The sequence below is a fragment of the Hyperoodon ampullatus genome, assembly GCF_949752795.1.
Source record: "Hyperoodon ampullatus genome assembly, chromosome: 11".
In the NCBI taxonomy this organism is placed as follows: Eukaryota; Metazoa; Chordata; class Mammalia; order Artiodactyla; family Ziphiidae; genus Hyperoodon; species Hyperoodon ampullatus.
This window is the reverse complement of record NC_136924.1, coordinates 44,865,991-44,882,712: the sequence shown is the minus strand read 5'-3', so window position 1 is coordinate 44,882,712 and position 16,722 is coordinate 44,865,991. Positions and strand designations below refer to the sequence as shown.

General features: G+C 65.5%; 2 protein-coding genes and 1 long non-coding RNA gene across 6 annotated transcripts; 2 read left to right on the top strand and 1 right to left on the bottom strand.

Annotated features, from left to right (window-relative positions):
- Positions 1-787: 787 nt before the first annotated feature.
- On the top strand, positions 788-9,024 carry MAPK12 (mitogen-activated protein kinase 12; the record flags this gene model as incomplete). Of its 3 annotated transcripts, XM_079715901.1 has the most annotated exons (12): positions 788-912; positions 985-1,114; positions 2,840-2,898; positions 3,766-3,877; positions 3,985-4,014; positions 4,268-4,315; positions 4,887-5,001; positions 5,217-5,288; positions 5,426-5,505; positions 5,585-5,663; positions 5,757-5,930; positions 8,328-9,024. In XM_079715901.1, the coding sequence occupies 12 exons, from the start codon at positions 788-790 to the stop codon at positions 8,405-8,407; spliced, it is 1,104 nt and encodes a 367-aa protein (XP_079572027.1). In that variant the 3' UTR covers positions 8,408-9,024. The 3 variants fall into 3 exon arrangements, with proteins under 3 accessions (XP_079572027.1, XP_079572028.1, XP_079572029.1); XM_079715902.1 differs by lacking the exon at positions 3,985-4,014; XM_079715903.1 differs by lacking the exon at positions 4,268-4,315.
- Positions 7,403-10,664, bottom strand: LOC307060986. Its single transcript, XR_013811167.1, has 2 exons — positions 10,416-10,664; positions 7,403-7,746 (listed from the first exon to the last, which is right to left on the bottom strand). It is a non-coding gene; the product is annotated as an uncharacterized lncRNA (long non-coding RNA).
- Positions 10,665-11,310: 646 nt separating this feature from the next.
- On the top strand, positions 11,311-16,683 carry HDAC10 (histone deacetylase 10; the record flags this gene model as incomplete). 2 transcript variants are annotated; one of them, XM_079715650.1, is made up of 19 exons in its annotated part: positions 11,311-11,369; positions 11,444-11,578; positions 11,808-11,904; positions 12,135-12,232; positions 12,332-12,436; positions 12,599-12,667; positions 12,862-12,988; positions 13,167-13,232; positions 13,401-13,460; positions 13,538-13,627; positions 13,766-13,872; positions 13,955-14,028; positions 14,102-14,369; positions 14,489-14,573; positions 14,963-15,054; positions 15,197-15,253; positions 15,529-15,607; positions 15,809-15,991; positions 16,078-16,683. In XM_079715650.1, 19 exons carry the CDS (start codon positions 11,311-11,313, stop codon positions 16,264-16,266), a joined length of 2,040 nt encoding a protein of 679 aa, XP_079571776.1. In that variant the 3' UTR covers positions 16,267-16,683. The 2 variants fall into 2 exon arrangements, with proteins under 2 accessions (XP_079571776.1, XP_079571777.1); XM_079715651.1 differs by lacking the exon at positions 13,401-13,460.
- Between the last annotated feature and the right edge of the window lie 39 nt (positions 16,684-16,722).

Here is a 16,722-nt window from a genome sequence, read left to right as displayed (position 1 = left end):
ACCTACAAGACCCACCCTCTCTGCTTCCGGCTTGGTAGGCAGCCTGAGTTTGGGAGACAGAATCAACTTCTTCACTGGGAAAGGGGCATGGAGGCAAGATAGTGGCCGGGGAACCCCGTGCTGGGGGGGGGGGGTCAGCCCCAGGGTGAGGGTCGTCCTGGAGGGGTGGGGAGTTGGAAGTGGGCGGGACTGGTGGACAGTCATTTGCGGTTGCGGGTAGCAGTCGACAAGCTCAGGCTGCCAGGATGGGCCAGCGCCCTGGGGGCGCGGCCGTGAGGAGGAGGCGCGAGCCCCACGGGGCCCCGCTGACACAGCCTCCACTCGGGTCCGCGTAGTTCATCCCGAGTGCGGAGTGCGGAGTGCGGAGTGCGGAGGCGGGCCGGGGGCTCGGGCGCCGCGTCTGGGTTCAGGATGGGACAGAGCTGCGAAGCGGCGCTCCCCTCCCCCCAGCCTCCGGCTTCCCCGGCGGCGGCCGCCGCCTCATGTTTCCGGAGGGGCCGAAGGGCGGAAGGGGCGTCACGTGCGCGCGGCCCGGGGTCCGGTTGGTCCGCCCGCAGGGGAGGGGCCGCGCGCTACCCGGGCGGGGGCTGGGCTCGGGCCGGGGTCGGCGGCTCCGGAGAGCCCGGACGCGAAAGCCGGCAGTGGGGTTCCCCGGCGACGGCGCGGAGCCGGCTCTGCCCGCGCGGTGGCCCGGGGTGCGCGCCAGGGCGTCTCACGGATCCCGGGTACCCGGCCCTCGAGGCGAAGCGCCCGCGGGGTCCGCGGCGGGGGCGGTGCCCGGCCAGCCATGAGCTCTCCGCCGCCCGCCCGCAAGGGCTTTTACCGCCAGGAGGTGACCAAGACGGCCTGGGAGGTGCGCGCCGTGTACCAGGACCTGCAGCCCGTAGGCTCGGGCGCCTATGGCGCCGTGTGGTGAGCACAGGCCGGGCGGGGTGGCCGGGGGCGGGGTGGCCCGGGCCTCCCGCTAAGCGGTGCGCCCCGCAGCTCGGCGGTGGACAGCCGCACGGGCGCCAAGGTGGCCATAAAGAAGCTGTACCGGCCCTTCCAGTCCGAGCTGTTCGCCAAGCGCGCCTACCGCGAGCTGCGCCTGCTCAAGCACATGCGCCATGAGAACGTGAGTCGCGCAGCCCCCAGCTCCGGGCACGGCGTCCATCATCTCACCTCTGCTCATCTCCCTTCTCCCCCCAAATCCTGCCCCGAAGACCCGGTCCCTCCTACCCAGCCCTTGGGCTGCTGCCCTGGGTGGCGGGGCGGGCGGAGGCGAGGGGTCAGGCAGTGTCCCCGGGGGGGGGGGTCACAGTGGTGAGGGCCGTGCCCCGCTTCGTCCTAAGAGAGCTGCTTCCCCGGGGTCTAGTCCGCTCCGCCTGGGCCAGTCCCGGGAAGGACTTAGCTCTTTGGCTTCTTGCTGGAGCCCCATCTGGCTCCTCGGCCCAGGGTCTGGTCGGGGGACGGCCACTCGCCCAGGCCGAGGGGATCCTCCAGGTCTCACTCCAAACCCTGCCTCCAGCCAGGAGCCCCGAGGTGAGAGGGGACTTAAGGTGGGAGGAGCGGTTTTCCTGGAAGGGGCACTTAGCCTCTCCCGGGCATCCCCCTCCCGCCCCACCCGGCGCCCCTCCTCCAGCCCCTCTCCTGACCCCACTCCGCCTCCTGAGCCTCAGCAGCCCCTCAGCAGCCGGGTGCCGCCGCCTCCCTCCAGCGCTGCATTTCATAAACCCCTTTTCCTAGAGGAAGCAGGCTCTGAGAGGTTGACGTCCCAGTCCTGCCCCTTCTGTGCCCCCTCCCCCCAGTCCAGGCCGCCCTCTGCGCTGCAGAGGCCCAGAAGTCTCCACCAGCCTGGTGGACCCCCATTTACCTTCCGGGATTCTTGCTGAAACCTCCCGATGCCCGGGCCTCACCTGCCTCCAGGCCCCTCTCTGGATGTCCCACTGTTCTCTCCTCCCGCCGCCCATGTCTCTGGCCGTGGTGGCTGCGTTGGTCATCTAGCTGTTCCTCCACCTCGTGTCCACTCTCAGCTCACTCCGGTTTGTCCCCGAATGGCAGCCAGGGGACACATTCAGCATCACAACTATTTAAACTCTTCCGCCGAGATTCCTAGGATCAAAGCAAGCCTTCACTTGGTGTTGAGGGCGTGCTTGGGTTTTCTTCGGCTTCTCTTTGGCTGTTTCCTGGCCTGGTCCTCGGCCACCTGGCCTCTCTCCCCGTATTCCTCAAGCGCTCCAAGCGTTCTGCCTCCTGCCCGGACACCATTCGCATGGCCTCTGCCAGGTGTCCCCCTGCCAGCACATCCACCTGTCCCTCCAGCCACTCTGATGTGCAGGCCTCCTGGGGTCCCTGGAGGCCCTGTCACCAGAAGCCCCAGGTGCCAGTTGTCCCATTCCCTGTCTGCTGTCCAGCACCCCCGACCAGAGGGCTGCGGGGTGGGGTCTGGCTGCCGGTGTGCTCACAGTGCTGCCTGCCTGGGCCTCTCTGGCGGAGGCACGGTCCCTAGAAGGGCCTGCTAGATACTGGCTGTCCCCACACTGTTCCTGGGTCTTCAGTGGGGATAGGAAGAGTGGGAGGAAAGGCCAAGGGTCTGGAGCTCCTTGGATGGCTGGGAGCTGACCTAGACTTGGGGCTGCCCCTCCCCCAAAGGATCCCGGCTGTCACCATCCAAAAATAGCCCTTGTTTATGGGCATGTGTGCCAGGGCAGGGTTGAGCTGCCAGTGGGTAGAGCTGGGCCCTGTGGGCAGTGGTGGGGGAGACCAGGACAGCTGCAGGGGCCTTTCCTGCCCAGAGCAGGGTGTGCCCTCAGCTGTGTCTGTGTCCCCAGCCCACCTGGTCCTCTGGCCTCCTCCCCAGGTAATTGGGCTGCTGGATGTGTTCACACCCAATGAGACCCTGGATGATTTCACAGACTTGTGAGTGCCGGCCTGGGGCTGGCCGGGCAGAGCAGGTGGTGTTGGGTGGCTCTTGGGTGTCCACTTCAGGTCTGGGGCTGGCAGGTGGGCCGCTTGAGGCAGGCCTTGCCTTGCAGCCTGGCTGGGGGTCAGGGGCACACTGCCCACCCGCTCACAACACCACAGCCCACCCCCTGCCACACACCCTGGGGACCCACGGTGCTGGTACCACTGCATGGATCTGGGCCTCCTCCTCCAGTGCCGGAGGTGTGAGCCTTGTACCTTAGGGTTTGTTAGTGGGTCCCCTGCTCTGGAACCCTGGCGCTAAGGGTGTGGCCTGTAACTGCAGCTGCTGACCTTTGCTGGCGGGCAGGGGGGACCCAGTGCTGCCCTGCGCCTGCCCGGGTGGCCACCCCTGGCCTCACACTGCTGTTGGCCAAGAGCCAGGGGCCTGGCTCAGGAAGTGGGGTGCAGGACAGGCTCTTCGTTGGCTGACCTGGCAGAGGTCAAGGACTCATGCAGGCAGGGTGTCCTGGCAGGGTGCTAAGCACCTCTTCCTGTGTCTCCGTCCACCTGCCCAGCCTGCCCCTCTGACCCAGATGTCCTGCTGTCACACCCCTGCCCGCAGGCACTTCCCTCCTTTCTCACGCCCCCTCCGCTGCCCACGAGCCTTGGTCTCCCAGCCCCTAGGCCACCCTTCAGGAGTCCCCAAAGCGCAGTCCCGACCTGCCTGGCATCGCAGGGCCCGGTGGGTGGTAGGAGGGTAGAGCCCAGTGCAGTGCTGTGGGGGGTGGGGACTGGGTGCTGCAGGGTGACAGGCTCTTCCAGGGCCTGAGCCCAGGCCCACGGGCGTGACCCCTGCTGTCCGGCCCCTCCCTGACCCCGCAGTTACCTGGTGATGCCGTTCATGGGCACCGACCTGGGGAAGCTCATGAAGCACGAGAAGCTGAGTGAGGACCGAATCCAGTTCCTCGTCTACCAGATGCTCAAGGGGCTGAAGGTGGGGACATGGGGGTGCCGCCAGAGTGGGTGGGGTCCCCCTAGGTGGGGCCGGGGCTCTGACGTTCCTGCGAACTGACTGCTGCTGACCCCTCTGTGTCCCCACAGTACATCCATGCTGCTGGCGTCATCCACAGGGTGAGTCCTGGCTAAGGTGGACGCTTCCTCTGGCTGTGGGCGCGCGAGGGCTCCACCTTTGGAGCTTCCTGTCTCACCCGTGAGGGGGCACCCTGCCTGCACACAGCCTGGGGACTGTGCACCTCCACCCTTCCTGGAAGGGCTGCAGGGTGGCCCAGCCTAGCCCGACGCTCCCACATTCAGTTGCTGCCCGGGCCCTTGCTCTTGCGCCCTGGGGGGCGGGGCTGCACAGCCACCTTTTTTCTGCCCCCAGGACCTGAAGCCCAGCAACCTGGCCGTGAACGAGGACTGTGAGCTCAAGGTGTGTGTTGTGTTGGGGGCTCGGGGCCTCCCCCGCACCTGTCCATCTGCCCACCAGCCCCTTGGCCCTCAGGCCTGGAGGTGGACTGGCCCAGGCCCAGGCGGAGGGACAGACCACAGCCATCCAGGCAGTGGCCGAGCAGCTGATGGGCAGATGAGCCCTGGGGAGGCACTGGGTGGGATGGCACAGGGCACACTCCCATACCTGCTTGAGGGGAAGGGCGGGTGGTGTCCCCAGCTCCCTGTGCCCGAGCCAGGGCAGGGCTGAGCAGGCCTTCCCAAAAGTGCTGGCTAGGGCTGGCGATTCACAGGGAGTGGAGGTCCAGGAGAAGGAGACCCCCCCAGGGTGCCTGTTCTAAGGGTCGGGGGGCAGGCACAGTCGGTTGCGCTGGGTGCACTGGCTGTGGGGAGGAACCCGCAGGGAGGCTCGGGGGTACCTGGCTGCGACCTCAGGCCCCAGAGGGTTGGCAGGAGGCCCCGGTGTGCCCAGTCCCCTTGGGGTCTTCTGGACCACGGCTGGCCCACCCACTCCCCAGGGACCGCTTTGCCCCACTTTCTGATTCTGGCTATAGATCCTGGACTTCGGCCTGGCCCGGCAGGCAGATAGCGAGATGACTGGATACGTGGTGACCCGGTGGTACCGGGCGCCTGAGGTCATCTTGAATTGGATGCACTACACACAGACGGGTGAGGGGCTGCCCGGAGACGCGGCACCAGCTTCCTAGGCCGCCCCTGCCCGGGCTGCTCTGCGGGGAGGCTGCTGAGCTGGGCCGGGGCTGGGCAGGGCGTGGTCAGCTAGATGGCTCCTGGGCCCATGCCCTCCTCCACCGCCCCCACTCCTGTGTCTGTGTGTGCCCCCCTCCCCAGCCCACAGAGCCCTGATAGAGGGGCTTCTGTCTCAGTGGACATCTGGTCAGTGGGCTGCATCATGGCTGAGATGATCACAGGGAAGACGCTCTTCAAAGGCAGTGACCGTATCCTACACCTGGAGCTGGGTGCGGGGGAGGCTTACCCTACACCTGCGGGGAGCAGGCCAGGCACACGGCCCAGGCTGGGTGGGTGGGTGAGCTCTGCCCTCTGGCCCCGCACTGTGCTCCTGACCTCAGCCAAGACCTGGACCAGCTGAAGGAGATCATGAAGGTGACGGGGACGCCTCCCGCCGAGTTTGTGCAGAGGCTGCAGAGTGCCGAGGTCACTTGGGGGCCGGGAGTGAGCTGGAGGCCTGGGTCTGGGCCTGGGGGCTGGCGCCTCACCCTTTCTTCCCACACAGGCTCAGAACTACATGAAGGGCCTCCCCGAGCTAGAGAAAAAGGATTTTGCCGCCATCCTGACCAACGCGAGCCCTCTGGGTAGGGTGGGACTGCGGTGGGCACGGGGTCAGTGACGTGGGTACTGGGGCCTGGGACCCTCCCCTCGGCCTGCCTGATCCGCCCTTCCCCCAGCCGTGAACCTCCTGGAGAAGATGCTGGTGCTGGATGCGGAGCGGCGGGTGACGGCGGCCAAGGCGCTGACCCACCCCTACTTCGAGTCGCTGCACGACACGGAGGACGAGCCCAAAGCCCAAAAGTACGATGAATCCTTTGATGACGTGGACCGCACACTGGAAGAGTGGAAGCGTGAGTGGGGGGCTCTGGGCAGGGCCTGTGGCTGGACCCCACCAGCCCCGTGCAGGTGGCCAGGGCTCAGTCTTGGGTCCCCTCCACCCTGGGATGCAGCTTAGGTGAGGAACACAGTGGAGGTCAGGGGGCAGCTGGGCTTCCAGGCCAAGGCGACCTGAGCACTTGGCCTCTCCCGGCCCCCAGGCCTGCCAGTGTGCCTCCCCACGTCTAGGCCAGAGGCCGGGCTACCCCGGAGGCCCTCAGCACCCACTCCCCCAGGCCTCTGCTCATACCTCTTGAATCTTCTGGCCTCTGTGCCCCTTTCAGGACCCCTCCTACCTAGACAGCTGCACAGCCCTCGTCCTGCCAGCAGGATCAGGTCTGCTCCAGGCGGTCCATAGCACCTCCCCCTTCCTCACTACCCCTCGCCCGTCCCCTCTAGCCCCACTGAGCACTTCAGACCTTCCTCTGCCTGTGCTCTGCATCTCCAGGCTTTGCATTGGCCCGGAGACCGAGGGCCCCTCTCTTCATCTCTGAGGGCTCCTGACACCTGCTTAGCCTGAGGCTGGGCTCAGGGCCGCCTGCCCAGTCCCCGGGCCTCCCTCTGCTGGGGCCCTGACGCCCCATGCTGGAACGGGCCTTGTCTAGCTCCACTCTGGCATGGCAGGCATCTTCTCTCGGTGGCTGCGGGACCCGCCTGGGGGAGCAGGGACGTCTGAGGGCAGCAGTTAGCACAGGCGGAGCTGTGGCACTGGTCGCCACTGTCCTAGACCCCGTCCTGGCTGTGCCTCAGACCTGGGGCCTCGGTCCTGGATGTGGGGGGTAGAGGTGGGGCTGGACGGGTTGTGCTTCTCAAATCACATTCTTCAGGGTCATCGGGGAGCCCCAGCAGCGGCTCTGCCCTTAACCTGTGCTGTGTTTTGTGCTTGTAAGTTCTCTGTTGCTAGAAAGGTAACAAGGAAACCGAAAACCATGGGCCACAGGATCCTCTCTGTGGTCTCTGCCACAAACTGTAGTAAGAGCTTTTGCTTTTACTACAGACCATGGTGGACACGTGGTCTGTTTGTGGTTGAGCCCCTGGTCAGGAATGCAAACTCATCACCTTCTGTTTCCCCGGGAAAAGCCAGCTTTACAGCAAGGATCTCTCCACACAAACCTTCCCTGTGTGGATGGGCCCCTGCACCAGGGTTAGATGAGGGCCTGGGAGGCACCCCATGGGGTAGCAATACAACTGTGCCGTGTGCTAGGCAAACCACACAGACCACCTGCTCTAAAGGCACAGTCCTTCCTGAACTGGGCTTGTGGAGTACCAGTGGTCCCCCAAACATGCGTTCCCGTGGCCAGGTGAGCATGGGCACCCTGGGGTAGGTGGAGCGGAACTGTCTTCTTGCAGGCTGGTCAGAGGGGAGGCGGAGCAGCACCCCCCTTCCTTTGGGACGGCTTGCTCTGGGCATGGTTCAGGGAACATGAGCACCGGTGAGGAAGCTGGATGCTGCAGGTAGTTGGTGGGAATTCCACACTCGTTTATTAATTAATTAATTAATTTCTGGATGCATTGGGTCTTCGTTGTTGGGTCTTAGTTGCTGCGCGCGGGCTTTCTCTAGTTGTGGCGAGCAGGGGCTACTCTTCGTTGCAGTGCGAGGGCTTCTCATTGCGGTGGCTTCTCGTTGCAGAGCTTGGGCTCTAGGCGCACGGGCTTCAGTAGTTGTGGCATGTGGGCTCAGTAGTTGTGGCTCGTGGGCTCTAGAGTGCAGGCTCAATAGTTGTGGCGCATGGGCTTAGTTGCTCTGCGGCATGTGGGATCTTCCCGGACCAGCGGTCAAACCCATATCCCCTGTGTTCGCAGGCAGATTCTCAACCACTGCGCCACCAGGGAAGTCCCCACACTCATTTAAACCTTCATAGATGTTCTGGATCCAGAAGCTGGGGTGTGCCCTAGTGGGACCCTGAGCAACTCCACTCAAGTGAACACATTGGTTTACACTCGTCAGATGTCCTCTGTTCACTGAGGCAGGCTGTGGAGCCAAGGCCACCCTAGGGGCCGTGGGTGTGGGTTACAGGAGCCCTGTCAGGGTGGACAGTCCCTGTGGATGGACACAGGTGGACTTGCACATGTGGGACAAAGGAGCCCCCCTGGTGCCTGGACCCCAGCGGTGATCTCTGACCCTGTTATTTTGGGGGGCGGGCGGGCTCCCTAGTTCAGTGACTAACAGCCTGTGCTCTGGGCCTCCTCTCTCCACCCCCACCCCAAGTGGAACCTCATGGGACTTATCGCTGGTCCCCACGAGTACCAATGAGCTGGGCCCAGTGCTTCGTCTTGGTCACTGGCGCCCATCCTTGGTGCGCACTGTGGAGCTGTCTTAACAGGTGATGGGCCCCTTCTCCCATGACTCTGTCCCTCTCACCCTGCCCTAGGTATCACATATAGAGAGGTGCTCAGCTTCAAGCTTCCCCGACAGCTGGGGGCCAAGGTCTCCAAGGAGACGGCCCTGTGAATACCCCTGGGCCCTGGGCCTGGAAGGGAGATCCTGTTTGCCACTGGGACCTTGGCCGGGGCTTTTGCATCCCAGGAGTCCCCTCGTTCCATGGAGCCTCTTCTGGAAGCCTGTTCCCCTGCTCTCAGAGCCCACCTCAGCCTAACCTTGGAGGAGCACCTGGACTTTTTGGACAGGACGCCCACCTGACCTGGGGGCTGGGCTCTGACCCCCTGAGCAGTGGTCCCCTCCCCCAGGGTGCAGCAGAAGCCCCAGAACCTGTGGGGTGGGATGGGGTTTGGGGTCAAAGCCTAGGCTCTGACCCTGCCTGCTCTGAACTGTGCTGAAAAGGAAGGACGGGAGGGTGCAGAGCGCTGACTCAGGGACCTGTCTCCTGGGGTCGTTGGTGTGGGCGCGCCTGCACCACCCCCCCTTAGATGTACATGGCCACGTGGTGTGGCCACACGGCTGGAGGAAATAAACCCTTTTGTAGCTCCCACTCTGCTTCACTTCCCGATTCCTGGGCTGGATCTCCACCTTTAGGCTTTTGTATGGAGTAAGGGGGCTGGCCTGGGAGCCTCGGCCCCATCTTGAGCCACTGGGCCTGGGCATCTCCTCCCTCCCAGGTCACAAAGCTGGTGCCCACCTACACCCCCGTCCTGTGCCAGTGAGCCCCAAGTCTGGAGCCCCCCACATATAGGGCTGGGCCCTGCCCCTCTTGTGGGATGGCCTTCCTCTAAGCTAAGACCCTGGAGCCAGACCCAGGGCAGGGCCTGATGTGGGTGAGGGGGTTAGGGTCCAGCTTGGGTCTCAGTCCCAGGTGTTTGGGCTCCCTGCACTCTCCAAGGCCAGGTTCTTGGGGAGGTGGGGTCACGCTAGACGCCTCGAGGCACCTCAGGTGTCTCTGAGACGTCTGTGCCTTAGCATAAGGGTGGTTTCTGTGCTCTTTTTCCTGCCCCTCCCCCGGCCATGCCCCACCGCCATTGGCGAGCCCGCGGAGCCCTCTGCCGGCCATTCGACGTCTCCGAGGACTGGCAGCTGGGTCAGGGGTCACTCTAGGGCTCCTGCGCCCGCCCTGGCTCCTCCCACATGTCCCCCGGCAGGCCTGCCCAAAGCGGGGCCCGACCGTCACCCTTCTCCCGGTCTGGGGCTCAGATGGACGCGCCCAGTCGGCCCAGCCGAATAGGTCAGACGAGTTGCCAGAGTGGATACCTGCCTTCTCTGCCCAGGGGCCCTCCCGCGCCTCTGACGGAGCCCCGCCCAGGCCCTCGGCTCTCAGCGATCCAGGCGGGGCGGTCTGGCGCAGGCCCCGCCTTTGCGGCCACGTGCCCAGGACGGCCAACCAGCACGCTGTTTTCCAGCCGCCGTGATTGGCTCAGGGGCGGGCACGTCTTCCCGGAGCCCGCAGGCCGCCGGCTACCCGCGCCAGCAGGTAGCGTGGCCAGGACGGTGGCGATCCACGCGGGGCTGCTTGCCGCGGGCAGCGGGGCCCTGTCAGGGCCTCCCTCTGCATCCATCCCACCTTGGGGACCGCCTCCGAACAGCCGGAGCGACCAGAGAACGGGACTGGGGCATGCCCACCCCAGGGCCCCACCTCCTAGACTTCAGGGCCCCTGCTCACGTCCCGCCTCCAAGAGACCGCCTCCAGGGCTCCGCCTCCAAGACCCGGGACCCCACCCGCGGCGGCCCCGCCTCCAAGATGGCCGCCTTCCCAGACCACCCCCCCCCCCCCCAGGAACCACCCCCGATCCAAGCCCTGCCTCAAAAGGGTCCGCCCGGGCCCCGCCTCCAAGACCAGACCCCGCCCATGTCCCCGTCCCCAAAGACCCGCGGGCCCCCCTCCACCCCGCCCCGGCTCAGTCCCTAGAAATCCCCTCCTTTTGAGGCCGGGGGGGTCCCTGTTTCCTCCCCTCTTTGGTCATCTTGTTCTTGGCTGGGCCCGCGCCTCCTCCTTTACTGGCCTCATTCGTTCACTCACTCATTCCTCCCTCGCCCAGACACTCCCTCTGTTGGCCTCCGCCCTGCTTACCCCGACGCTGCGCCGCTCCTGTCCAGCTTCTCTGCCACAACTCTGACCCTCCGACTCGTCCGCTCTTCGGTCAGGGGTCTTCCTGGAGCTTAAATCGGATACTGTCACTCCCTTCTTGAACCTTGGGGGCAGCGCTGCGCTGCGGCCCAGGCCGGGCTAAGCCACGACCACCGTCCCCGGTCGAGGCTCTCTCCTCCTTGTGGCCTTGCCCCTAAGGACCCTCGGCCTCGCGCTCCTTCCCGCGCAGCTCCTCCCTGAGCCCTTGCCGGAGGCCCTCGGTCAGCGCTGGGCGCGATGGGCTACTGACGCGTCTGACCCGTGGCCTGCGGGGTCAGGGTGGGCCTGGGGGAGGCTTGGGGCGGAGGGGCACGGACCGGCGTGGCTCGGCTCATAGCACGCAGGTGGGGCCGCCGTGACGGTCCGCAGGAGCCTGGGCACACTGGCCCTCCGTCCTCGCACCCGTCCCCTCCGACTTACGCAGGGGCGCCGAGGCCGGCGACCCTCTCCCGGCTCCGGCGAGAGTAGGAGGTGGAGCCTCAGCTGGAGGGAAGGGCGGCGTGGGCAGAGCCCCGAGGGGCCCAGTCTTCGGCCCGCCCCGCTGCATCGGGGCGGGGTTTGGGGCAGCCGGAGGCGGGTCCATGCCAGGTCCTAGTTGGAGGAAGCCGGAAGCCAAGCCCCGCGAGCCACTCTATCGACCGCTGCCCTGCTCTGGCGCCAGCCGGGCCTGGGGCCTCCTTCCTGTCCGGGCTCCGCGCCCGCGCCCCCGGCTGTGCTCCAGGCGTTGGGCTGCTCCCTAGGGCTGCCAAGGGGGGCGGGCAGTGCACTCACCTGCCTGTGAGTGGTAGTGTTTGGGTCCTGCCCACCCTGAGTGGCCCAGAGTGACCACGGTCAGGCCATGGGGACCGCACTTGTGTACCACGAGGACATGACAGCTGCCCGGCTGCTCTGGGACGAGTAAGTGGGACCTGGCAGAGGCAGAGGTGGGGGATGAGGAGGGGCTCTGGACTCTGAGCTCTCTGTCCATTCAGCCCCGAGTGCGAGATCGAGTGCCCGGAGCGCCTGACCACAGTCCTGGAGCGCCTGCAGCAGCGTGGCCTGGAGCAAAGGTGTCTGCGGCTGGCAGCCCGGGAGGCCTCAGAGGCGGAACTGGGCCTGGTGCACAGGTCAGACTTGGGGTGGGCCTCCTGCCCTTGAAGCCGTGGTCCAGGACCTGGGCCTGCCCCAGCCTGCTGGTGCCTGGCAAACAGAGCCTCCCCCCCAAGCCTCAGTTTCACCTTTGGATGGGTGGATGCGGGAGCAGTGAGGGGGGCAGTCCCACTGGGGGTCCAGGCCCTGTTTCTCCTCTGCCTGCTCCTCCAGGTGACCCTGCCTTGCCTGCCTGACCCTTTGCAGCCCGGAGTATGTGGCCCTGTTGCAGGGGACCCAGGCCTTGGGCACCGGGGAGCTCCAGACCTTGTCTGGACAGTACGATGCCGTCTACTTCCACCCGGTGCGTGCCCTGGGGACACACCCACCCACCCAGTCACACATCCGGGTACTCGTGCCTGTTCACGGACAATGTTCCCGTGTGCCAGTGCCCTGCTGGCTGCTGCTGCGGGCACCCGGGACTGGCCTGGCCAGTTCTGCGCAGTGCTTGGTGCTCTGCAGCCTGGCACAGGACTTGGTAGAGCCTGTGAGGGGTAGTGGGCAGGGGGCTTACCTGCACCCCTGCCCTGGCAGAGTACCTACCACTGTGCCCGGCTGGCCGCGGGGGCGGCGCTGCAGCTGGTGGATGCCGTGCTGGCGGGAGCTGTGCGCAACGGACTCGCCCTGGTGAGGTGAGAGCTGCCCCCTGCCCTGGCCGCCCCGATCTGTGGGTGGCCCTGTGAGGACGCAGGATGACCCTGACACGCCCCACACCCCACTCCCACCCCCAGGCCTCCTGGGCACCATAGCCAGAGGGCTGCCGCTAATGGATTCTGCGTGTTCAACAACGTGGCCATAGCGGCCAAACATGCCCAGAGGCAGCACGGGCTGCACAGGTTTGTGCCAGTCTGACTGCAGGGTGAGGCCCAGGCCAGAGGGGAAGGGGGTGGAGGGGGCCTTTGAGGGACCCCACCCAGCTCCTTCCCATCCTGGGCCTGGCTCCTGGCTTGGAGGTGGGAGGCCCTGCCCTCAGTGACCCCAGAGCTGTCTGTCCCCAGGATCCTCATCGTTGACTGGGATGTCCACCATGGCCAGGGCATCCAGTATATCTTTGAGAACGACCCCAGGTAAGCTGGGGGTGGGGACAATACCCTCCCCTGTGACCCTCCCCTGCGACCCTACTTTTCAGGATGAGCACAGCCCGGCCTGGGAAAGTCTGAGGGAGCAGACGTGGCTGTGTGCTCGGTGGGGTGGGGTTAGGCTTCTGCAAGGAGCCCTGGGGCTGAGGGGCCTGCCCTCTGGCCCCGGCTGACTGTCGCAGCGTCCTCTATTTCTCCTGGCACCGCTATGAGCACGGGCGCTTCTGGCCCTATCTCCGAGAGTCAGATGCAGACGCTGTTGGGCAGGGCCCGGGCCTTGGCTTCACTGTCAACCTGCCCTGGAACCAGGTGCTTGCCCCTCACCCCGGGCCCCCCACCCAGAGCCCCTCCCCCAGCCCACATTCCCCCCTCCCCCGAGTGCAAGCCCAGGGCGTCCTGCCACGATCACCCCCAGAGCCCAGGCCCCAGGGGTGAGGACCCCGCCGTCCTCCCTGGCAGGGCCAGCACTGATGCCCCTTGGCCACAGGTCGGGATGGGAAATGCTGACTACGTGGCTGCCTTCCTGCACGTGCTGCTGCCTGTGGCCTTCGAGGTGACCGTGTGGGGGGTGGAAGTGGTTTCGGTGGCAGGGGGGTGGGGGCGATGCGGTGCCCAGAGTGGAACAGAGCCCCTGGGGTGAGGAGGGTCTCTCTGGAGGGGCCTCCCCTCCGCCTCAGCTCCAGCTTCTTTTCTGCCTCTCCCCACTGGGCCCTGCCTGCAGTTCGACCCTGAGCTGGTCCTAGTCTCCGCGGGATTTGACTCAGCCATCGGGGATCCCGAGGTGAGGGCCTGGCCTGGCTAGGGAGGGCTTCTGGAGTCCTGGGGCCAGGTTCTCATTACACCTGGCTCTGGTTGCAGGGGCAGATGCAGGCCACGCCAGAGTGCTTTGCCCACCTCACGCAGCTGCTGCAGGTGCTTGCTGGTGGCCGGGTCTGCGCTGTTCTGGAGGTGATTGTGGCGAGCTGGGAGGGTGCATGGGCCGGAGGCTGAGATGTGGTTGGAGGGGTCCTGCCTTGTGGGGCAGGGCGTCCTGCCTGGGACCCTGACACCCCTGCCCTTAGTGTCTCTGCCCCCTCCTCATCCCAGGGTGGCTACCACCTGGAGTCACTCTCGCAGTCCGTGTGCATGATGGTGCAAGCGCTGCTGGGCGACCCTGTCCCGCCCCTGTCGGGGCCCATGGTGCCGCATGGCAGGTGCGGGGGGGGCAGGACGGAGGAGGGTGGGAAGGGCCAGGGGTGGGAGGCCAGGCCTCACTGATCCTGCTTCTCCTTGCAGCGCCCTGGAGTCCATCCAGAGTGTCCGGGCAGCCCAGGCCCCTCACTGGATGAGCCTCCAGCAGCAAGGTCAGCGTGGCCTGGGTCGGCAGGCGGGATGGTGCCGCAGGCTCTCATGCCGTGGCTGTGACACTGAACCACCCCCTAGGTGTGGCCCCTGTACTGAGTTCCAGCCCCCGCTCCCCAGAGGGGAGGCCCTCGCCTCTGCTGCCGCCCCGGGGGCCCGAATTCAAGGCAGCAGCGACCCAGAACGTGGCTGCCCTGAGCTCCTTCCTGGACCAGCTGCGCCTCAGTCCCACGCCCCCTGTACGCACGGCTGTGGCCTTGACTGCGCCAGATGCTGTCCTGGCCCTGCCCTCTGATGTCCTCTGTGAGGAGGGGTCAGCCCCACAGGAGGAGACGCAGGCCTGGGCCAGGTAGGCAGGGTGGGCCTGGGGAGAAGCCCGGGACCATGTCTGCACATGTGCCTGTGTGACTCATCTGTGGTCCGTGTGTCATTCTGTGTCCTTGTGTCCTTCTGGTTTGTCCACCACAGGCCACATGAGGCCCTGGCCCAGGACGGGGCCCTCACTGCACTCGGGAAGGTCCTGTACCTTTTGGACAGGATCCTGGATGGGCAGGTAGGGGCACTGGGGAGGGGCTGGGGGGTGGCCATGGAGTCAGGGGCAGGGCCCAGGACCTGCCTGCGACAGGTGGCCTGTCCAGGGGAGGGCTGGGTGGTACAGAACCATGTGGACAGGAGCATTGCCTTGTGCCCAGGACCCTTCCCAAAACAGCCCCCAGGGACAGGGTTCACGAACACCCCCCTCAGTTCCCTCAACGAAATGCTCTTTGGCAGAGAAGTGAAGGGGATGATTTATAGTTTTATGCATCGTATTTTCAGAAATGGAGCAATTTGACCTCAGAGTGCACAGGTGACAGCCATATAGACACGGGCCAAAAGAAGGGACAGATGGGTCTGTATACCTGGTGTGGGAGTTACCCCCTACACCTGTTATTCACTCCACAGGTGAGCAGTGGCATTGCAGTCACCCCAGCCTCTGCTGCAGCTGCCACCCTGGATGTGGTCATTCGGTGTGGCCTGTCCCACGGAGCCCAGAGGTAAGCCTCACATGGCTGGTCTGAGGCTATGAGGCAGGGCCCATGGGCACCCCCTGCCCTGGCTGGTCATGTGGGAATGGCTCTGGGAATGGGCTCCAGGCGGGGTGACTGCAGCTTATCCAGGAGCCAACTCTTCCTCCAGGCTGCTTTGTCTGGCTGTGGGGCAGCTGGATCGGCCCCCAGATCTCACGGATGACGGGTATGACTCTCAGGTCACGTGTATGTCCAGTTCTGCAAGTATGTGGGTGGGCACATCACCCTGGACCCCCAGGGGTGACAGGTGGGCAGGGTGTTCTGCAGCTGGAGTTTGGCAGAAGGGCCCCTGGGAGCAATGCCAGGAGGGTCTCCAGCACAGAGGGTCAGCAGTCTTAGCATCCCTGCCACTGAGCTGTCCTTCTTCTGTCTGGGCTCTCGACGGTGGGCGGCATCTCACACACAAGCTCATGTATCCGTATGCTTGCTCTCCCCTGGAAGGAGGAATCTCTGGCTGAATATTGGGGGCAAGGAGGCAGCTGCCCTGTCCATGTTCCACGTCTCTGTGCCACTGCCAGGGGTGAGTGGTGGTGTCACAGGGCAGGGCAGCTGCTGCTCACTGGCATCGGCATGAGGGCCAGACCCCTGGCCTTCACCTGCCCTTTCTGGCGGGACTGTGGGCGTGTCTGCCCACCTGAGATTGGGAGGTGGGGTGGCCTGAGCCAGCTGGAGGGGTGTTCCCTGGATGAGGGGTTGGGCTATGTTGCTGTCCCTCCCATAGACGACCGGAGGGTTTCTGAGCTGTGTCCTGGCCCTGGTGCTGCCCCTGGCCTACAGCTTCCAGCCTGACCTGGTGCTGGTGGCGCTGGGGCCCGCCCATGGCCTGCGGGACCCCCAAGCTGCACTCCTGGCTGCGCTGCTTCGGGGCCCAGCAGGGGGCCGAGTCTTGGCCCTTGTGGATGAGGTGAGTTGGGTGGGGTGGACCTGCTGTGGGGTGGGAGGTGAGGAGAAACCAGCAACTCAGTGCTTCCACCTCTGCTGCTGACTCAGGAATCCACACCCCAGCTTGCGGTGGTCCTGGCCAGGGTGTTGCATGGAGAGGCAGCCCCCAGCCTGGGTCCCTTCTCCATGGCCTCCCCAGAGGACGTGCAGTCCCTGGTGCAGCTAAGAGGGCAGCTGGAGCCACGGTGGAAGATGCTGCAGGTGGCCAGTGAGGCTGGGGGTCCAGGCTCAGGCTGAATGCTTGGGGCCTTGGGCGACAGCTGCCTTAGAGCTCTGTGGGGAGACGGGCTCACGTCCTGGGGAGTGGGGTGCTGCCCTGAACCAGCGCATAGCCGCGTCAAGCAGTTGTGTACCTCTTCCCAGCTCCTCCTTGAGTGCTGTGACCTGGTAGCTTGAAATCGGCCAGGGTGGGAGTATTTACACCCCAGAAAAGACACTACCAACTAGTCCCCCGAGAGTCTGTTGTTAACCATTCCCCAGCACACCTCTGCGCGAGGCCTCTGTCCTGAGGGCCAGGCTACGGGGCTGCCCAGGACACTGGCTCAGGGGCTCTGTATCCCCCGCCCCAGCGCGGACTCCCCCTCCGGCGACCCGTCTCTGCACGGACGGCCCCTCCCTCGCTCCCTCCCCGCCCAATCAGTAAACGTCGGTTAAGCGAAAGTCTGACTCCGTCTCCCTTATTGAGCCCGATTT